Source organism: Ascaphus truei, chromosome 6 (genome assembly GCF_040206685.1).
Source record: "Ascaphus truei isolate aAscTru1 chromosome 6, aAscTru1.hap1, whole genome shotgun sequence".
Classification (NCBI taxonomy): Eukaryota; Metazoa; Chordata; class Amphibia; order Anura; family Ascaphidae; genus Ascaphus; species Ascaphus truei.
In genome coordinates, this window is record NC_134488.1 from 60,092,398 (window position 1) to 60,112,614 (window position 20,217).

The window sequence follows — 20,217 nt, forward strand, 5'->3', positions numbered from 1 at the left end:
AACACTATGGAACGATTAAAATCGTCAACCATAAGCATGAAAAGGATAGTGACTCAGAAAACACTAGGGTAAATCAAAATGTCACAGCAGGTTAATGGGTTCTCAGGCACCTATACAAAGCTAAGTTATACACACTATACACCAAAAAATGGACTAATCAAAATATTAATGACAGTCTCGAAGCGTCCCACATCTACATGAACATACAATGTATATGGTTAATACCAGCAGAATAAGTATGTCACTTGTAGGAACAGGTGGTGAGATGAATAGATGACCCTAAATGTCTAGAGCGTGTTAATAGCATATAAAGGAAAATGCCTGATAAACGCCTATTGAATAACCTGGTGTTTGAAGTCAGTGTCCCTAATGAAAATAAAGAATAAATTGTCACAGTCCAAAAAAATTTTGTTGCACAGGTTCAGGGTAGCATAATTACGTGAGCCATGGGTCAGGGGTCCTGTCTAGCACCCCCACTCCGACGCGTTTCGTCCAGAGACTTTGACTAGGAGTGGTGAGGGAGCTGAAGCTGGGGACTGTTTATGTAGGGATATTATTCGCGCCAAAATCGGATGCACACACACACACACACACACACACACACACACACACACACACACACCACTCCTAGTCAAAGTCTCTGGACGAAACGCGTCGGAGTGGGGGTGCTAGACAGGACCCCTGACCCATGGCTCACGTAATTATGCTACCCTGAACCTGTGCAACAAAATTTTTTTGGACTGTGACAATTTATTCTTTATTTTCATTAGGGACACTGACTTCAAACACCAGGTTATTCAATAGGCGTTTATCAGGCATTTTCCTTTATATGCTATTAACACGCTCTAGACATTTAGGGTCATCTATTCATCTCACCACCTGTTCCTACAAGTGACATACTTATTCTGCTGGTATTAACCATATACATTGTATGTTCATGTAGATGTGGGACGCTTCGAGACTGTCATTAATATTTTGATTAGTCCATTTTTTGGTGTATAGTGTGTATAACTTAGCTTTGTATAGGTGCCTGAGAACCCATTAACCTGCTGTGACATTTTGATTTACCCTAGTGTTTTCTGAGTCACTATCCTTTTCATGCTTATGGTTGACGATTTTAATCGTTCCATAGTGTTGTTCACTTGTATTTAAGGGTAGCACCCGTGACAGGGGTCCATGTCTATTTTTTAAGTGTTTTTAATCATTTACTGTTTATCTATCCCTTTTTGCACTGTGTCAAATTAAATAAACTAAATACATCAATTGCATACCTGAGTGCTCCCTTACGGGTTACTTTTTCTCTTTTTCACTCATATTACCCACAACCCGTGAGCACCGCCAAACCTTACTTATGAAAAGTTAATAATTTATTTTCTTTGGCTTATGGTGGCGTGAATTTTGCATAAGTAGATGCGAGGTTTTTCTTTCCCACCCCTCCCCCCGCCTTTCCCCCATTTTTTGGAATATATATATATATATATATATATATATACAGTGGTTGACAAATCACCAAAAAAAATCAACTCGCCACACAAAAAAATCTACTACCTAGTACCAAACGTGTGCTGCTTGGGCCAATATTTACTCGCCCGGGGGTTAAATCCACTCGCCCGGGGCGAGCAAATGTATAGGTTTGTCGAACACTGTGTATATATATATATATATATATATATATATATATATATATATATATATATATATATATATATTCTGGCACCTTTTTCCAGTGATAAACAAGAAAATGCTTATAAAGATTATGAAATTATTAGGAATGGGGCTGGAATATTAACTGGGAGTGGATACTGACTGTTACTACCTCATTTACTTATTTAAAGCGTTTTTTCTTTAATTGTAATATATATATTACACACACACCACAGCCAGTCACAACCATAGAACATTCAATGTTAAAGGATCATACAGCTGCACATCCAGGAATTTAGTGTATATGATTCAGTGCAACAAATTTGACCAAGGTTGCTACATTGGGGAAACCAGCCAAAAACTACAAGGAAGAATGAATATGCACAGACACTCTATACTCCATCACGAAGAAGGAAGATACTGCTCACCTGTGGGACATCACTTCTCACAACCAGATCATTCCATAAATGATCTAAAAATCAAAATCCTCAATGGAATGTTTAAAAGCACCCAAGAACGGAAAACATTTGAACTCAGAATGATAAGACTCTTTGACACCAAAACCAAAGGACTTAATGTGGACATGGGTTTTCTCACACCCTACCAAAATTGTCTGTAATTATCCTGCTTGCCTCCACTCTTATCCACACTTTCTCTCCCCCCCCCCCCCCCAGCATCCCTTCCCCTCCTCACCTTTCTTTGACACTGTCCCCTGGCTTCAAACACTTAACACCCTACCTTATCTACAGTAAATATCTGTTGTTGTTTTTTTCCCCCCTCTCTCCACACTGTTTTAGCCATAGATTCCTTTGTATATCAGTATTGCTTGACTTGAAGAAGAGAGGAGAACTCTAGAAAGCTTGTCCTATGACATAAATTGTTAGTCCAATAAAAAAGGTATCACCGAATACTGAAGAACTCATTTATTCTGCACTATCGCAACTGGACTAACACGGCTATTTTCTGCTTTATATATATATATATATATATATATATATATATATAATTTTTTTATTTTGTGTGTGTGTATTTATAAATATATGTACATACACATGTAGATAGACAAGAATATGTGCACGCGCACACATATTTTGCAGAGGACATACATACAGACTGCATGCTTGTACCACCTATGGAGGCAGAGCTCTGTTTTCCGAGATCATGCTACGCAAAGCATTGTGGGGGACAATCTCGGAAAATAGAGGTATTTGTACTGTATATACTGTACCAGGGGTGGCCAAACTTCATCCTCGAGCCACCAAAACAGGCCAGGCTTTAAGCTTAAGGCAATCCCTTCTTCAGCACAAGTGGCTCAATCATTGTGTGTGTTTGTGTGTGTATCTCTGTATGGACAGAGCTCATATTCCCTCCATGTGATTATTACCATTGAAGTGAGCCACAGTTCAACAACCCCAGTTGTTAATTAGCGTTTGCATGCAATAGCCACACAGAATAAGAAAGATCTTAACCGCACAGTTTTTCAGGGTGGTTATCTGCTGCTTTCAGGCCACGTGGCATTCACATGTCTGTGAGTAATCAGCAGCCTGGATCTAGCCACAGAAACACAGCTGCCTTTCACATGCCTGGTCTCAGTCACACCAAGGGAGTCCTGGGCTCATCCCGGGTGTCCTCACATTGGAATCTCAGTTGATTGGTCAGGGCACAGATTTGAATGGTGCCCGGTGCCATTCATAGCGCTAACCCCCAATGTCAGCATCTAATGCAATAATTGCAGTGTATTCTATCCCGTTAAGTTGTATGGTGTATGTAATAGGATCCCATTGAAGTGTATTATATCCCTTTTAAGGCGTATGGCGTGTGTGTAATAGAATCCCATTGAATTATTTTCTACCCCATTAAGGCGTATGGCGTGTGTGTAATAGAATCCCATTGAAGTGTATAGGGTGTATGCAGGGGTGATCCCATTAATATCTATGGGGTGTATAAGAGGGAAATTCCACCGACGTGTATGTAGAAAGGTGTAGTTTGATTCCATTGAAGTGTGTGATGTGTTTACAAGGGTGATACCATTCAAGTTCATGATGTTGATCTTATGCAAGTGTATGGTGTAGTGTGTAACAAGGGAAGCTCATTGAAGTGTATGGTGTGTGTAGGAGAGGGTGGTATGATTCCATTAAAGTGAAACGTGTGTGTAAGAGTGATCCCATTCAAATGTATGGTGTGTGTGTAAGAGGGTGATCCATTAGGTATATGATGTGTGTGTAAGGCCTGGGACATAGTAAACACTTTGGTGCTGCTGTTGCTTGCTGCCGCTCGCTCTACCAGGAGCTTTTTGCTGTCCTGGCAGAGGAGACAGCAAGCGTGCTTGGGAGGCAGGTATCACTGTGTGTGTGTGTGTGTGTGTGTGTGTGTGTGTGTGTGTGTGTGTGTCACTTGGTAGCTGTCAGTGTGTGTGTGTGTCTCATTGGGTAACTGTGTGTGTCACTTTGAAGTGGTCTGTGTGTTTGTGTGTCACTGGGGAACCTATGTGTGTGTGTATATTATATAATATTTTCAAAATGAAAAAAAAAGACATGTGAGAATAAATTATTTATTAACATTGTGCAACTTTGATAAATATATTCACACACATACACACACACACACATACATAAATCACACACACAGTGACACACACACACACAGTGACAGACACACACACACACACACACACACACACACACAGTGACACACACACACAGTGACATACACACACAGTGACACACACACACAAACACATAGTGACACACACAGTGACGCACACACACACTGTCACACACACACAGTGTTACACACACACAGTGACACACACACACACAGTGACACACACACACACAGTGAAACACACACACACACACCTCTGTGCTGCCTCTACTCTGTCTGGTCTGGTGGCTCTGCTATCTCACCGACACAGTAGGTAAAATGCCGGCTGCAGCCCCATTGGATGGGAGTGGTCACGTGACCGCTCCTCCGCTCCCCCAAGCGGCAACATTTCAAACTTGCCTGTCTCTCCTGATTTTCTCAGCCTCCGCACCACGCATCAGCACGCATGCGGAGGGAGTAACTATAGCCGCGCTGATTACAGATGCAGGGGCTTTATGCATCTGTTCAGCGCGGCTCAGCCCGCCTCAGCGACGCTGATTTTACTATGCCCAAGGCCTAAGAGTGATCCCATTCAAATGTATGGTGTGTGTTTGAGGGTGATCCATTAGGTATATGATGTGTGTGTAAGAGGACATAATACTTCATAGTAATAATAAAGGGGTAAAGCTAAAATCCTGGACTCTGGCTGAGTGAGTAGCACAATGTCCCTGACTTCGTAGCTGAGGTTAAATTCTCAGCAAACACCTCACCTCACAGCTAAGACGCCCGTTATTACAGCATAGAGCCTTATAAATAGGATCAAGGAAGCTGACCAGGTGAGGCCATGCTGTGGGTGGTCTGCTTATTCTGGAGGCTGCTCTGCGCGTTCTGTATGTTGTTCTGGGGCAAACGGGTTTAATAAAGGTACTTGGCTCAAGCTCCAAACCTAGATTGGTAGTTTTTTGTACAAAGAATAATACTTTCTTTTTTTATATTTTTACAGATTTTGGGTTTGGGAACTTTTACAAGACAGGGGAACCTCTGGCCACGTGGTGTGGGAGCCCCCCGTACGCAGCTCCGGAGGTCTTCGAAGGACAGCAGTATGAGGGACCACAGCTGGATATCTGGGTATTTTATTCCTTACGTTTGTATCATATATATATATATATATATATATATATATATTATACAGCTCAACCCCGTTACAACGCGAATCCACTTATAACGCGAGGCAAGCGCGGCTCCCAATTTTAATTTTTATGAATACTTTACAACACGATTATTGGTATCTTAAATACTTTATTGTACAATGCATCCAATTGTACAATATTTCTAATGCTATCCTCTTATAACACAATGTGATTCTTTGGACCCCAAGCACAGCTGTATATTTATATATATATTATATATACACACACATACACACATACACACATACATACATACATACATACATACATACATACACACACACAGGCGTATATATACATATACAGACAAAAACAGAAGTGTAAAAAAGGTTACCTGGCTCTGCTGGATTGATTAAGTACTAGCACTACACCAATACAGCGAAAAGAATAATCCTTCTTTGGATGACGCCAAAGGACAGAAAAAGATGTTAACATTACATGGATAAAGGAAAATTATCATTAGGGTCCCCGAAAATAAATGATAAAACGTAACTTTTAAACAGTATTCATTTCCATAAAAAGCTTGACTAATAAAGACATGCTCTTTAAAAACAACTTGATTGTGTTGTAAACTACAAGGTCTGAGAGACTAGGCACTGGTTGTAATAATGACCTGACCCCTCTCTAATAGCGTGTCTCAGATCAGATGTATTGTAAGGATCCCCAACCCTCTATAATACCGTGTCTAAGCTCAGATGCATTGTAAGGAACCCCAACCCTCTATAATAGCGTGTCTGAGCTCAGATGCATTGTAAGGAACCCCAACCCTCTATAATACCGTGTCTGAGATCAGATGCATTGTAAGGAACCCCAACCCTCTATAATAGCGTGTCTGAGCTCAGATGCATTGTAAGGAACCCCAACCCTCTATAATACCGTGTCTGAGATCAGATGCATTGTAAGGATCCCCAACCCTCTATAATACCGTGTCTGAGATCAGATGCATTGTAAGGAACCCCAACCCTCTATAATAGCGCGTCTGAGATCAGATGCATTGTAAGGAACCCCAACCCTCTATAATAGCGTGTCTGAGCTCAGATGTATTGTAAGGATCCCCAACCCTCTATAATAGCGTGTCTGAGCTCAGATGCATTGTAAGGAACCCCAACCCTCTATAATAGCGTGTCTGAGCTCAGATGCATTGTAAGGAACCCCAACCCTCTATAATAGCGTGTCTGAGCTCAGATACATTGTAAGGAACCCCAACCCTCTATAATAGCGTGTCTGAGCTCAGATGCATTGTAAGGAACCCCAACCCTCTATAATAGCGTGTCTGAGCTCAGATGCATTGTAAGGAACCCCAACCCTCTATAATAGCGTGTCTGAGCTCAGATGCATTGTAAGGAACCCCAACCCTCTATAATAGCGTGTCTGAGCTCAGATGCATTGTAAGGAACCCCAACCCTCTCTAATGAAGTGAAACGGAAAAGGCCAAATATGTGTGTGCTTGTGTACATATATACTGTATGTACTTACTTTTTGATTGAAAATCGTCTTAAAAAATAAATTCTCGAAAATAACGATCGCCCCCCAAAAAACTTGTTTATGTGCGTGTTGTTTTGTTAATGAATATGCCGGGAGAGAGGCTGTACATCTTCATTATGACTGCAGTAAACACATTTACACTGTGGTTGTTTAATACGCCGCTGTACGATGAGAACCTGTGTGACTCAGGTCATTATAAGCTGGGCTTGAGTTTGGTACAAGGAATTCAATAGAGGAATTTTGCTCCCAGGCATAAATCCTGCTCTGTGCTCCTTTTGTTCTTGAGCTGTCTCTTTCATTGCCTCGGAGTCACCTTGATCCCGTCTCCTTCTATTTATTGAAGCCTTTGTGGATTCATTGTGATTTTCGTAACTCTTCTAATTTACATGAACCACAAAGGAGTTGCCTGAGTTAACATTGCACAATTAATTGGGATTTGTAAAGCTAGAAGACATGTTAACGTCTGATGGTTGATAATTAAAGTCCATAGGGTATATTCATCCTTGTGTACTGTAGCTCACAACGCATACAGCGATGTACATGGAATTTCACAGGCACGACGAGTCACTGTTTAATTTATGGCAGAATTTTGGCATCAAAAGCTATGTTGAGTGGAAAATACCCTAGGAAGAACACTGATAGAGGCATCCCAGATACACTATGTATTTATTACCTACTCCCCTAACTGCTCATTTAACCTCTCCCTCCCCAGGCTGCTCCCTATAACTCCTCCCCTAACTGCTCCCATAACCACTCCTTCTACCTAACTGCTTCTATAACCACGCCCTATAACTCCTCTTAACTGCTCCTATAAACGCTACTTTGAACTCCTCCCCAACTGCTACCTAACTGATTTTATAACTCCTCCCCTAACTGCTCCTATAACCTCTTACTATAACTGCTCCTATAACCGCTCCCTATAACTCCTTCCCTAACTGCTCCTAAAACTGCTACTTAGAACTTTTATAACTCCTCCCCTAACTGCTCCTATAATCTCACTATAACTCCTCCCCTTACTGTTCCTATAACTGCTACTTAGAACTTTTATAACTCCTCCCCTAACTGCTCCTATAATTCACTATAACTCCTCCCCTAACTGCTCCTATAATCTCACTATAACTCCTCCCCTTACTGCTCCTATAACCACTCCCTATAACTCCTCCCCTATCTGCTCCTATAACTCCTCCCCTAACTGCTCCTATAACCGCTCACTATAAGGTCTGTATTATAGCAAGCTCTTGCGCGCGTATCATGTTGAACGCGCAAGTGGTGCGCGCGTTTTGTGCATATAGGCCCAACGATGATGAGCGCAACTAAGAGGCGTGGCCATGACATCACAAGGGTAGGCCTCACTGTGATTGGCTGACAGTGTCACGTGGCACGGCAGCCGCTGAAAAAGACAAATGTCTTTGTCTTTCCACACAGCTGCCGCGCCAACACTCTCTGCCGTTCACGCGTCTCTCATTGACGCGCCCGCGCTTACCATAATACAGGCCTAACTCCTCTCCTAACTGCTCTTATAGCCACTCCCTATAACTCCTCTCCTAACTGCTCTTATAGCCACTCCCTATAACTCCTCTCCTAACTGCTCTTATAGCCACTCCCTATAACTCCTCTCCTAACTGCTCTTATAGCCACTCCCTATAACTCCTCTCCTAACTGCTCTTATAGCCACTCCCTATAACTCCTCTCCTAACTGCTCTTATAGCCACTCCCTATAACTCCTCTCCTAACTGCTCTTATAGCCACTCCCTATAACTCCTCTCCTAACTGCTCTTATAGCCACTCCCTACAACGCAGTCTCAGACTGCTCCTACAACCAATATCAGATGAGAAAAGCTGATCCAAAGCAAATTCATATATTGATTCTGCTTAACATTGTATCACTCATTTGCGACCCTGTTACCTATCCTCCAAAATGACTTGCCCAAGAAGCTGCCACTGAATCGAACCTCAGTCACTGCAAAGTCAACATAAATACCTCTAGTGCCACGGGTGGCCAACTCCAGTCCTCAAGGGACACCAACAGGTCAGGTTTTTAAAGATATCCCTGCTTCAGCACAGGTGGCTCAGTGTGATTGAGCCACCTGTGCTGAAGCAGGGATATCGTTTAAAACCTGACCTGTTGGGGGCCCTAGAGGACTGGAGTTGGCCACCAGTGGCACTAGGCCATTCATTCTATCTACATTTACCATGAATTTCCTCTGTTACTAAAGCGCAGCAATGAATGACTCCTGTTTTTCTCCTTTTGTAGAGCATGGGGGTCGTTCTTTATGTCCTGGTGTGTGGTGCTTTACCCTTTGATGGTCCCACGCTCCCCATCCTGAGGCAGAGGGTGTTGGAAGGGAGGTTCCGCATCCCGTATTTCATGTCTGAAGGTATAGTGATGGCTTTGTATGGATTCACTGTAAACTCAATGTAACATTAGGACTTGTATCAAACTGGACATTTTGGGGTCTATTAAGCGCCAAAACAGGCCATTTTTAGTGTTTCTATAATATTTGCAAAGCTCCCAAATTGGCTGTTTTGATGTTAATTTCACACATTTTGGGACCTCTGTGCTAACGTGGAAACTTGGCCCTTTTGTTCATCTGAAGAATTCTGGGATATGTATATCAAGCACCTTGATTAAAGCAAACCAATAAATATGTTGCCCAAGGTCCATGCACCACCATAAAATGTATGTAACAGGCATTCTTTTGGTTATTAATGTATTCTATGTCCCTTGTAATATTTGAATTGGACTTTTTAGTGTGTCCGTTCACAGCTTGTGTTGCTGGTAGGGTTTTGTTTAGGAGTGTGGCTTTTGTGGCGAGTGCTGTGTCCGTTGGCTGTGATTGTTGCTGTTATTCCATGCTCTTTACTTTTTTGTTATGGTCAATACATTTGGAACCTATTGAGACTTGCGAGTTTCTGAAAATAGTCCTTTTTTTTCTTTTTGTGATGGCGCTGTTTCTCTTTGTAGAGACCACTTCACATAGCGTGTTCCACTCCCTGTAACTCATCCTCTAACACAGGGGTGCGCAAACTGAGGGGCTCGAGCTCTCCCCCAAGGAGAGGAGGATTTCAGGGGGGGGAGCGGCGGCTACAGAGGTCCCGAGCTCTCCCCCAAGGCATTTAAATTAAATGCCGTGGGGGGGAGGACCGCGCAAGGCCTTTGCAGCTTCTCCTACCTGATCTTCGGCGACGCATCGCCATGGTAACCGGCGTCATTGACGCGGGGGGGGCAGGTTAAAAACTATGCGCATACCTGTTCTAACAGCATCTATTGCCGCTCCCTTATAGCCCCTCTCCTAACTTCCTATAACCACTCCTTATAATTCCCTCCCCTAACTGCTCCCTATAGCTCTTCCCTCTAACAGCTCCTATAACCTCTCCTTATAACTACTCCCTTTGCTGCTCCTATAACCGTTCCCTATATCTTCTCCTCTAACTACTCTTATAACCGCGCCCCAAAACGCTCAGTGGCGCAGGTGGGGCACAAAGCTCTTTGGTACATTGACGTAAAGTATCAAAATGACTCCATCTGCGTCACTTTCTGCGACACTTGATACATTTGACCCATACATTGTACTTCTATTTATGTGCCAGATGTTTGAGTATCGGATTCAAGAATAACACTGCCATGTTACTGTATTTCCATCTGATTCATTCCATAGCGTAGAATCGTGATCAGAAGGACATGTAGCTGGGTCTGTGAGGACACGTGTGCCTGTCTCAAGTTCAAATCCCATGCGAAGGTTGGCAGCTGGCCACACTGTAACGTTTCGTTTACTTTGAATGTAAACCAAGGGCATAACAAGGTTCACTGGGGCTTTAACCCTTTCAGTGATGGTGCACTTCAGTTTTGATCGCAGTCTATAGTGTGACATACCCGGTATGTCATGAGGGGCCCCTGGAGAGCCGGCATACAGAGCACGTCAAAGGGCAGTCAAAGAGCTAAAGCAGATATCTTTCCTGACCTGACATGGGGACCTCTGCAGAAGCACCGCAGGACTTTCAGCACTGGAGCACTCCTGGCGCCCGATATACTGACCAGTGCACTTCCCAATGCTCTGCTCCCCCTTTCATGAGTTTAATGTGACTACCAAATCTCACAGGTGCCATGGGCCAATAGGAAGGCGCAATGTCATCCGTTAGGGCTTCCTATTGGATTGCCATTTACAGTAAATGCCTTGGGACAATGCCGGTAACTACCCAGTGAGTGTGACAAGAACCTGGAGGGTCCCCGGGGCAGAACATAACACAATTCAGCGCCAGAGAACCGCTTGGTCCCAATGCTGTTAAAAAATATATATTTATATATACTGTACAAATATTATTATTTTTATATTTTAGACTGGGTTGCTACTTCAAACCCTTTGCCATTTTTAACTTGTTTAAGATATATATATATATATATATATATATATATATATATATGTATGTATGTATGTGTTATCATCATCTGTTCTGCCCTTGCGGTTCCAAGCCTCTTCTCCATGTCACTCCAACTAATTTTCTGATTGCATCCTCCCATCTTACTTTTGGTCGTCGCCTTGGTCTTTTAATTTCCCTTGGAATCCAGTCGGGTACCATCTTCATCCAACAATGGTCATTCCTTCTAGCGAAATGTCTGGCCCACTGACATTTTAATTTCCTCGCCCTATTGATGATGTCACAGAATGTTTTGTTTCCTTTCAAACCCATTCATTCTTTTTCCTGCCTCTTCGGGTAATACTCAGCATACATCTCTCCATACTTCTTTGAGTTGTCTGAAGCTTCTGAATTATCTTCGCATTTACGGTCCAAATTTTGCATCCATACGTGAGCACAGGCAGACTACATTGATCGAAAACTTTCCTCTTGGGGCACAGTGGAAGGTTCCCTTGAAAGATTGTCCTGTTTCTTCCAAATACGCTTCACCCCGTCTTCATTCTCCTGTTGATTTCATTCAAAAGGTTCCCATCCATTGTTCTTCGCCGGTCAAGGTAGACGGCAATACTTCTTCCAGTTCTATTCCATGTATCTCTTTGTGTAGCACCTAATGCAGTGCGCAGGGTCTTACAAACTGCTTTGAATAGTGAGTTTTAGCATGTAATTTGGCGTCCACTCCGCATCAAACAAACTATTGAACTAGAGGCGGAACTTGCCAGAGAGACCGCTGGCGTCCCCAACAACCCTCATTGTAACTGCTACCAGGGACGCGTCCCACGGGACTAAGCGGCCGATCCGGCACATCAGGGGGGGCACAAGATTTTCTGGGGGACAGTGCGGCAGTTTACGGAGGCTCCGCGCTTCCCCAAAGGGCTTTAAATCAAATGCTGGAGATGGCACGAGGCCTCTGTAACTTCTCTTACCTTGGCTTCCAGCGACGTTTCGCCATGGCAACCCGGCTTCAAATGACGCCGCAGGGTGACGTCACCTTGCCATGACCACATGACGGCGGAGCAGGCAGGGGGGCACAGGGAGAAAAGTTTGCGCACCCCTGCATCACATGACCGGAAAACCCAAGAAATACACAGAGAATACACAAACGAAGCATCAAATTGCCATCTGCATTACAAAAGCTAACTGAGGCACAACAGGCCGGCGGGTGTCCCTGGGTGATCCCTGCGGGAGAATGGGCCTGATTTACCACTATAGCAAGAAATGGGGAAGGAATAAAAAAAACAGGCCCAAATAAAACAACATTACATTGCAAAATGAACACATTACTAATGCCAATCAAACAATTGAATGGCACAGTGGGTACATCATGTCCATATAATATGGACATGATTTAACACTATGCCTGTCAATGGTCAACTTAAAAAAAACAATCACAAACAAGATCCAATGCATTCAAAACAATCTCAAACTAAAAGCAAATAAAGAAGTAAACCGAACAAAATTACCACCAATCAATTAATCCAATCCAAAATAAAGACCAGAATAAACAATTAAAACACCAAAACAAAACCATGAATAAATAAAATAAATATCTTAATAAACTGCATCATTCCAGATCAAAAGCCAGAATTAAACAATTTAAAACACCAGCAAAATATTATATGGGCATGATGTACCCACTGTGCCATTCAATTGTTTGATTGGCATTAGTAATATGTTCATTTTGCAATATAATGTTTTATTTGGGCCTTTTTTTTATTCCTTCCCCATTTCTTGCTATATTATATGGGCATGATGTACCCACTGTACCATTGAATGGGTGTGAAGGGTGGGTGTAGTTACCTGGGGAGGGTGGTTAGGCCTCCTGGGTGGGTAGTGGGAGAGGGTAGGTTAACCCCATAATTACTATAATCACTTTACTCTCTCTTTCTCTCTCTCTCTCCCTCTCCCTCCATCTCCTTCTCTCCTCTCGCTCCTCTCTCTCCTCTCTTTCTCCTCTTTCTCCTCTCTCCTCTCTTTCTCCTCTCTCCTCTCTTTCTCCTCTCTCCTCTCTCTCCCCTTGCCTCTCTCTCTTCTCTCTCTCGTATATATATACTTTTGTTTTATAGCATTGGTTGCCACTTCTGCCAGTGTTGCATAATATTTTGGCACCTTATAAATAAATGACAATAGCAATTATTAATTGGGAAGCAGTTAAGAAGAGCAAACAAGCATTAATAATCAGTATCAGAGAGTGATCCTTGCAGTCTGTGTATTCCCCAACACATTTTTTTCTCACGTCTGTGTTTCTTTTCTTTCCCGGCACACGCCTTCTTATTATGCAGCATGTTAAGTTCTCGGCTGCTTTCTGATTATATTGGGCTAGACGAGCACTGCTGATGCAAAGATTTAATAGGAAGCACGTTTTCTCATCCTCCCAGTACAGCTGCTGCTAGTCCTCTATGTATCGTCCCAGCAAGGTGTGGTGTCTCACGCCATTCCTGGCTATAAAGGTTCAGCCCTAGAAATCCCCTTAATCTTTCTGTGAATGAGATAATGCTTCCAACAGAGGCACTTCTTGCAGATGCAATTTGTAACCGCTGCGTAGTGACAGCTGATTTAATTGGACAGGGTGGGCGAATGCCTACATTTCGACAATTTTAGCAACTGTGCACATGTATTTGAGAAATCCTGTATCTAGCCACAATAGCAGAGATGATGGTCATAGTTACATGAGAAACTTTGTTGAAGCAGAAATCGCACCTGGTTTATTTTTTAACGTTGTTGGAACCAGGGGTTCCTCCGGTGCTGGGCCGGGGTATTTTCAGCGTCGGGGTCCCTCCCGGTTCCTGAGACAATTACCCGGTGCCAGTGATATTTTTTTCTGAGGAGACAATATGGCCTCAAATCTCGCGGGCCTATAGGAAGCCACACTGTCCTCAGTTGTGGCGTCCTGTTGGCCGACACTGGCTGCCATATTGGATCCTCCATGAGGAGCACTGAAACTGCCATTTTAAATTTAAACAGCAGATTCAGTATGAAAGGGCCCATTATGAAAGAAAGAGAAAACAAAAACTATTCAAATGTTGGTGTATTGTTGCTCTAAAAATTTATAATTCATACTTGTTTTCAGTCACTTTGAAACATTGGCTATTGAGAATTTATTTATGCTTTCTAATTATAAAATAGTTTTTCAGTCAAATAGACAACCCTAGGACACCGGAGGGGGTTCCTTATTAAAACACAATAAATCCATTGTTGGGGGAGGGGGATTTGCACCTTTGAAGCCAAAGCAATGCTTTCCTTATTTGTTTTGCATACATATTCACTGTAGTAAACCACCTCATACCTCCCCTGCTCTTTCTATGGTTATGCCCAGAATCCTTTGCTCCTTTGGGTTTGGTATGTAACGGATCACGTTCGGTTTTCAGTAACAGGTTGCTCCTTAAACAACCTGCTCCCCGGTGGATAAACCTTTTCCAGCATCTCCAAGAAAGCACAGCTGTTCTCTTTGACGTTTTAGTAAATGAAATATCTCTCAACGGTTAAAAATAACAGCATCGATTCTGTCGGGTTGTTGTTTAAAAAATGTGTTGCATTCTTAATGTATGGAGCAGTTTACAAAGCACCTCCTCTGTCTAGTTTTCTAAACATCGTTTAATTTATTTTATTTTTTCATTTTATTTTTATGTGCAATCAAACCACTCCCCTTGGCATCCTGCAGGAGTTTGATCATTTTGCTGGAGTCCCGGTTATCTCTCTTGGCTTGTTAAATGTGCCAGTGTAGACATGTCTTTCTATTGCTGAAAGGTAAAGGACCTTATTAACTAAGCAGTATTCTGTCCTAAGGCATCTTCCTGCGGGTAGGGAGACCCTTTTACATCCCATTCAATTTGATAAGCTTAAGGCGTCCCCCAGCGCTAGAATATGTCGCATTAAGACTGCTTTGTAAATATGGGCCACCATCGTTACACCCAGTTGACGCGCCCCATCCCCACCCCCTGCCCCCAACAGGGCAGGTTTTCATGATATCCCAGCTTCAGCACAGGTGAATCAATCAGACAAGAATAGGGATTCAGAAAATTGTTTTCGTTTATTGTGTGATTTCAGCAAAATATTACAAATAAAATTGGCACTTTTTTAAAATTAAATTGCCATTTGTTTGGTCCTGAAACCCCACATTTCACCAATGTTGTCCTTTGGACATCTTGGTTGCTTCACCCCAGTGATGAGATAATCAGATCTATGCACAATAAACATTCAAAATAATAACAAAATAATTTTTGGAAAGTGTTTTTTTTTAATATATTTTTTTAAACCTACATTTAAAAAAAAGGATAAACCTATTTAACATACTGTATCACACTGTCTGGTTCAATTTGGTCTTCAGTTGAACTGCAACTAACCTGTCCATTCCACCCGTCCCCCTTTCTCTTCGCCTGATGTTCAAAAGGAAAGGGACAGGTGTGTGCAGTTCCAAGAGAAGCAGGAGCCAGTAGCAGGATTACTGTTGGAGACAACGCCATATAAATCAGAAATAGATAGCATTTGTTCTCTTGTTAATGGCAGTGGAAACACAGCAGGCTAATTTCGTGGTATAGGGTAATTGTACCCTGGGAGAATCGCTGAAATGACAATTCCCTAAATGCTTCTCTCTCTTACATTTCACAGGTATTTAAAAGCGCTTAACTGCGTAATATAGTTTCAAAGATCCAGCATTATATCGTTTTAATGTTTGTGCTGCTGTGCATCATTACAAACTGGTTTAACCTGAAGATAGTAGGTTCACATTCAAAACTGCTGGTTCATAAAGACAACCTTGGTACGTGGAAAATACTAAAGTTAAAAGGGATAATGCTCTCGTATAGAACCGCGTCTCTCTTGTTGTTTTCATTCAGAAGTTGCCACAAATAAACATATAGGCAGATTTTCGACAAGGCTGACTAGGCTATAGCCTAGTGCGGCAATGTTTGTGTGTTTGTGTGTGTGTGTGTTGAGAGGGGGGTCTTACTTTCTCCAGAGCATCTCCCATCCTGCAACGTTGTGTTGTCATGGCGACCCGATGTCACATGATGCTGCAGGAGCAGGGCCGCCCCTGCTGCTGGCCTATGGGTATCAAAAATTAAATTCACCACTGGCCATAAGACACCTTATAGCCCATACCAACTCAAGTCTATGTTCTCTAATAGTCTTCCAGCGCCGAAAGGAGTCTTATGGCAAAAGACTGCTTGGCAAATATCGGCCCAAATCTTAGATCATCTTGTGACCTAGGGCCCTGGATTATTGCGGTACAGTAATCAGTCTCGCATGTAAAGATTAGCTCCGGGGGACTTTGTTTTCGTTCTCATATTGTTGGCTTACCACAGGCAGCTGCGTCAACCTTCAAGGACACACATCTGTAAGATTTGGGGGTTCTGAACCGAAATATGGCATTTTAATGGAAACGGACTGACTCAGCGAGGTTTGGTTGAAATGTTTCAGACGACCAACGCTTATAATCCGTGAGACTGGGTCCCAGACTGAGACCCGCGTAAAACCAGTGGAAGTCGGCAAGAATGTGTACTGTAGGCCATGGTGGCGTTATGAATACAAGGCAGCTGGTTAACTTACTATGTTACTACAGCTGTAGCCAATGTTATTCCACCTATGAACACAAGTTTTGATGTGATGCCATTGAAACAAATGTTGGTGTGCAAAATAACCCTTTGCCGGGCATCATTTCACGTGTTTTTTTTTTTTTGGACACAGCACAGACGTATTAATTGGTGCAATTACGTTGGCTTCATCTGTGTGAAGTGACTAATGCCACCTTTTCTGTCACCCCCAGAATGTGAACACTTGATAAGGAGGATGCTGGTCTTGGAGCCTTCCAAACGTCTCTCCATTGCTCAGATAAAGGAGCACAAGTGGATGATGGCGGAGGTCCCTGTGCACAGGCCCGTTCTGTACTCGCAGGGCCAGGAGAAGGAGGCTTCTATTGGCGTACACAATGAGCAGGTCCTGAGGCTCATGCACAGCCTGGGGATAGACCAGCAAAAAACCATAGAGGTGAGATGAGGAACGTGGGGGCGTGGAGGGGGTGGGGGGGGGGTGGGGGGGGGGTGTAGGGGGTAGGAATTCCATACCAAGAAAGCTAGGAACAAAATCAATTCCCAGGGTGATGTCATAAACTAGGGTGATGTCATAAACTAGGGACAAAATCTGTACTGTACGTATGTGTGTGTATATATAGTACATAGACATATATACAGATTTTGACGCGAGAGTATATAGTAGTGTGTGTGTGTGTGTGTGTGTGTGTGTGTGTGTGTGTGTGTGTGTGTGTGTGTGTGTGTGTGTGTGTGTGTGTGTGTGTGTGTGTGTGTGTGTGTATTTATATATATATTTGTGTGTGTGTGTGTCATTCCCTCAGAAACTTCGCCCTGCATGCACACTATAACATTTTATTTTCTCCATACTTACAGTCCCTGCAGAACCGTAGCTACAACCACTTTGCTGCTATCTATTATCTGCTAGTGGAAAGGCTGAAATCTCATCGGAGCAGCTTCCCCGTGGAGTCCAGGATCGACGCTCGCCAGCGACGGCCCAGCACGGTCGCTGAGCAGACAGTCGCCAAGGTAACGCTGTTAGCCAACTAGCATTAGAACCTTCAAAAGGCCACTCTCGCTAGGCATTGTGGGTAATGTTCCTTGGCCGCCTTTTATTTTATTCCCTTTGGCTGCCAGCATTGAGTTTCAGGTCACTCTGGCAGCAAAGGGGGTAATCCTTTCATTCCTGAGCTTTCATCACTACAGGAGTATGGTCACCTTTAAATTCAACCCTTCCCACTTGTAGGAAAATAACTCTTCTTGCACTGAAAGAATTGATGCCTGCAATTTTCTTGCTGAGGAGAACATTACGTTTGACCAAATCTTGCACAACCAGTTGCGTTGGCATAACCAGAATCCTTTGCGCCTGTAGGGTTTTGTTTTCAATTTGGGTACCTGGAAGAAGACAATTAAATAACATATGGTGTTGATAGGCAAGACTTGGCATGGTTTAGTTTGCACTATAGCTCTCACCCAGTTGACTTACATAATGGTGAAATTCTGATTGTTAAAAGTTGATCCTAAGAAAGTCATTGGTCGCTACTGAAGTGTGTAAGAGGATGGCCCTGAGTTTTTAGAGGAGAATTCTATTGAAGTGTTTGAGAGTCACTGATGCTTGGAGTGAATGGTCCAGAATTTTAAGTCTACCGTAGGACGGCCTCTGATGTGTGTAAGAGGCAGAATCCTATCTTTTAAGCGGGTGATCCCATGGAACGTGGTGGGGGAGCTGATGTGTGTAAGAGGAAGATCCTGATTTTTAACAAGGGTGATCCCAGCCATTGGTAGCTATTGAACTGTATTAGAGGTTGATCCTGACTTTTAGGCAATCGATCCCTTTGCAACCTATGTTGCCATTTAATGTATGTGATAGGAAGATCTTGACCTTGATCCCACTGAAGGTCATAGTACATACTGATGTGTGTATTATAGTACATATTATAAGAATGAGGTTGACCACCTCACAAAGGATGGACACTTTATTGGCATGCTCTCCTATTTATTTAATGTTCCCTTAATAATAAAAATGTTTTTGTTTCCAAAGAAACCATAACGATAGAATCTTTGCTTTAAGCCTGGTTGCATTTGCTTAAAGAATGTGATTATATTGTGAAGTTGTTTACACAATCTATTGTTATGAGCCAAGTGAAATTGCCCTTTTAACTAGATCAGTTCAGTTTATGGGACGGGCCATCAGTAATATTTAGATATTTATATGACAGGCACCTGTTAGCTTATGTTACGGGAAACAATGACTTGCGTTGTGATTAAGAGACTAATTCAATAAGCTCTGGAGTTTCGCTGAGGCAGATCAGACGTGGCCGGGCTTGTAGATCTGGGAAACGATGAGCCAGGTGTGGTCAGAGCCGAGATGCCAGGCCACAAGCCAAGTGGTGTCACGTGTCGCATGCTGACGTTAGAGCAAGGCCGGGCACTCCCGCACCTTCCCTGCCATGTGAGCAGTGAGCAGGGCACACAAACACACCTGACAGATCAGCCAAATTAACCCACAAGGTTTTTTTAAACAGGGAAGTGAGATATTGGTTACAGTATATGGCCAACCATGCCTCCCTGACCAATTTCCTTGTTTAAAGCCTCCAAACCCCTTTTGGATCATAGGACTGCTTCTGTATATTGAGGATCCCATGTGTATATCCCCAAACAACTTGAAATAGCTTTCCTGGATTACTTTCAACCACCTCTGCGGAGGCTTTTCCATGGACGCAATACTTCAGTGAGAAGTACCTCCTTATAGCACCTCCTTCTCTGGAATATGCTTCCCTCCGCTACCTTTTTAATACCCTGGGTGTAATTGAATTCCTCTATTATATTCCCCTCGCCACGCTTTCTCCCAGACTACACATACTCTAGAGAGAGACACGTTTTATGGTACACCCCATGGCACCAATTTACCTTCTGTTCTTTGTATCAGCGCTGTTTAGTTTACAGACATGCCAACGCTCACGGGTTATGGGGTCCAACTCAGTGATTCTCAGTATCGATGTCTCACCAATTTAAAAAAAAATAAAAAATCACAACTTCTCCATTAAAATAACTTTTGTTTTGTTCACGACCCCCAAACCTCACTGATTTGGTCCTTGGAGGTTGACATAGTTGTTAGGGGTTATGTATCAAGATAGTGCAATTTGTTGCAAAAAAACAAAGAAGACACATGTTTTATCTAAGTGAATGTGTGGCAACAACACATATATGAAATCTTGTCTCTTCCATTTGGAGCAGAGGTTAATATAACCTACATGTGGCCCATTTTTGGGGGGGTCGCAGAGGGAGGAAAACGAGTTGTGGGTGCCACTTTTGATACGTACATCTCTTTACAGTATGATCTTCACTGTCTCCTGCCTAAGGCTGCGTCCATAGCA

The 20,217-nt window shown here is 42.9% G+C and overlaps 1 protein-coding gene across 1 annotated transcript in view; it reads left to right on the forward strand.

The window, feature by feature from the left end:
* SIK2 (salt inducible kinase 2) overlaps positions 1-20,217 on the forward strand; it is a 163,768-nt gene that overhangs the window by 99,664 nt on the left and 43,887 nt on the right. The window contains exons 5-8 of the mRNA XM_075604404.1: positions 5,231-5,355; positions 9,157-9,280; positions 17,080-17,300; positions 17,717-17,869. Coding sequence (XP_075460519.1) covers positions 5,231-5,355; positions 9,157-9,280; positions 17,080-17,300; positions 17,717-17,869 — 623 coding nt within the window. The remainder of the gene's footprint in view (positions 1-5,230; positions 5,356-9,156; positions 9,281-17,079; positions 17,301-17,716; positions 17,870-20,217) is intronic.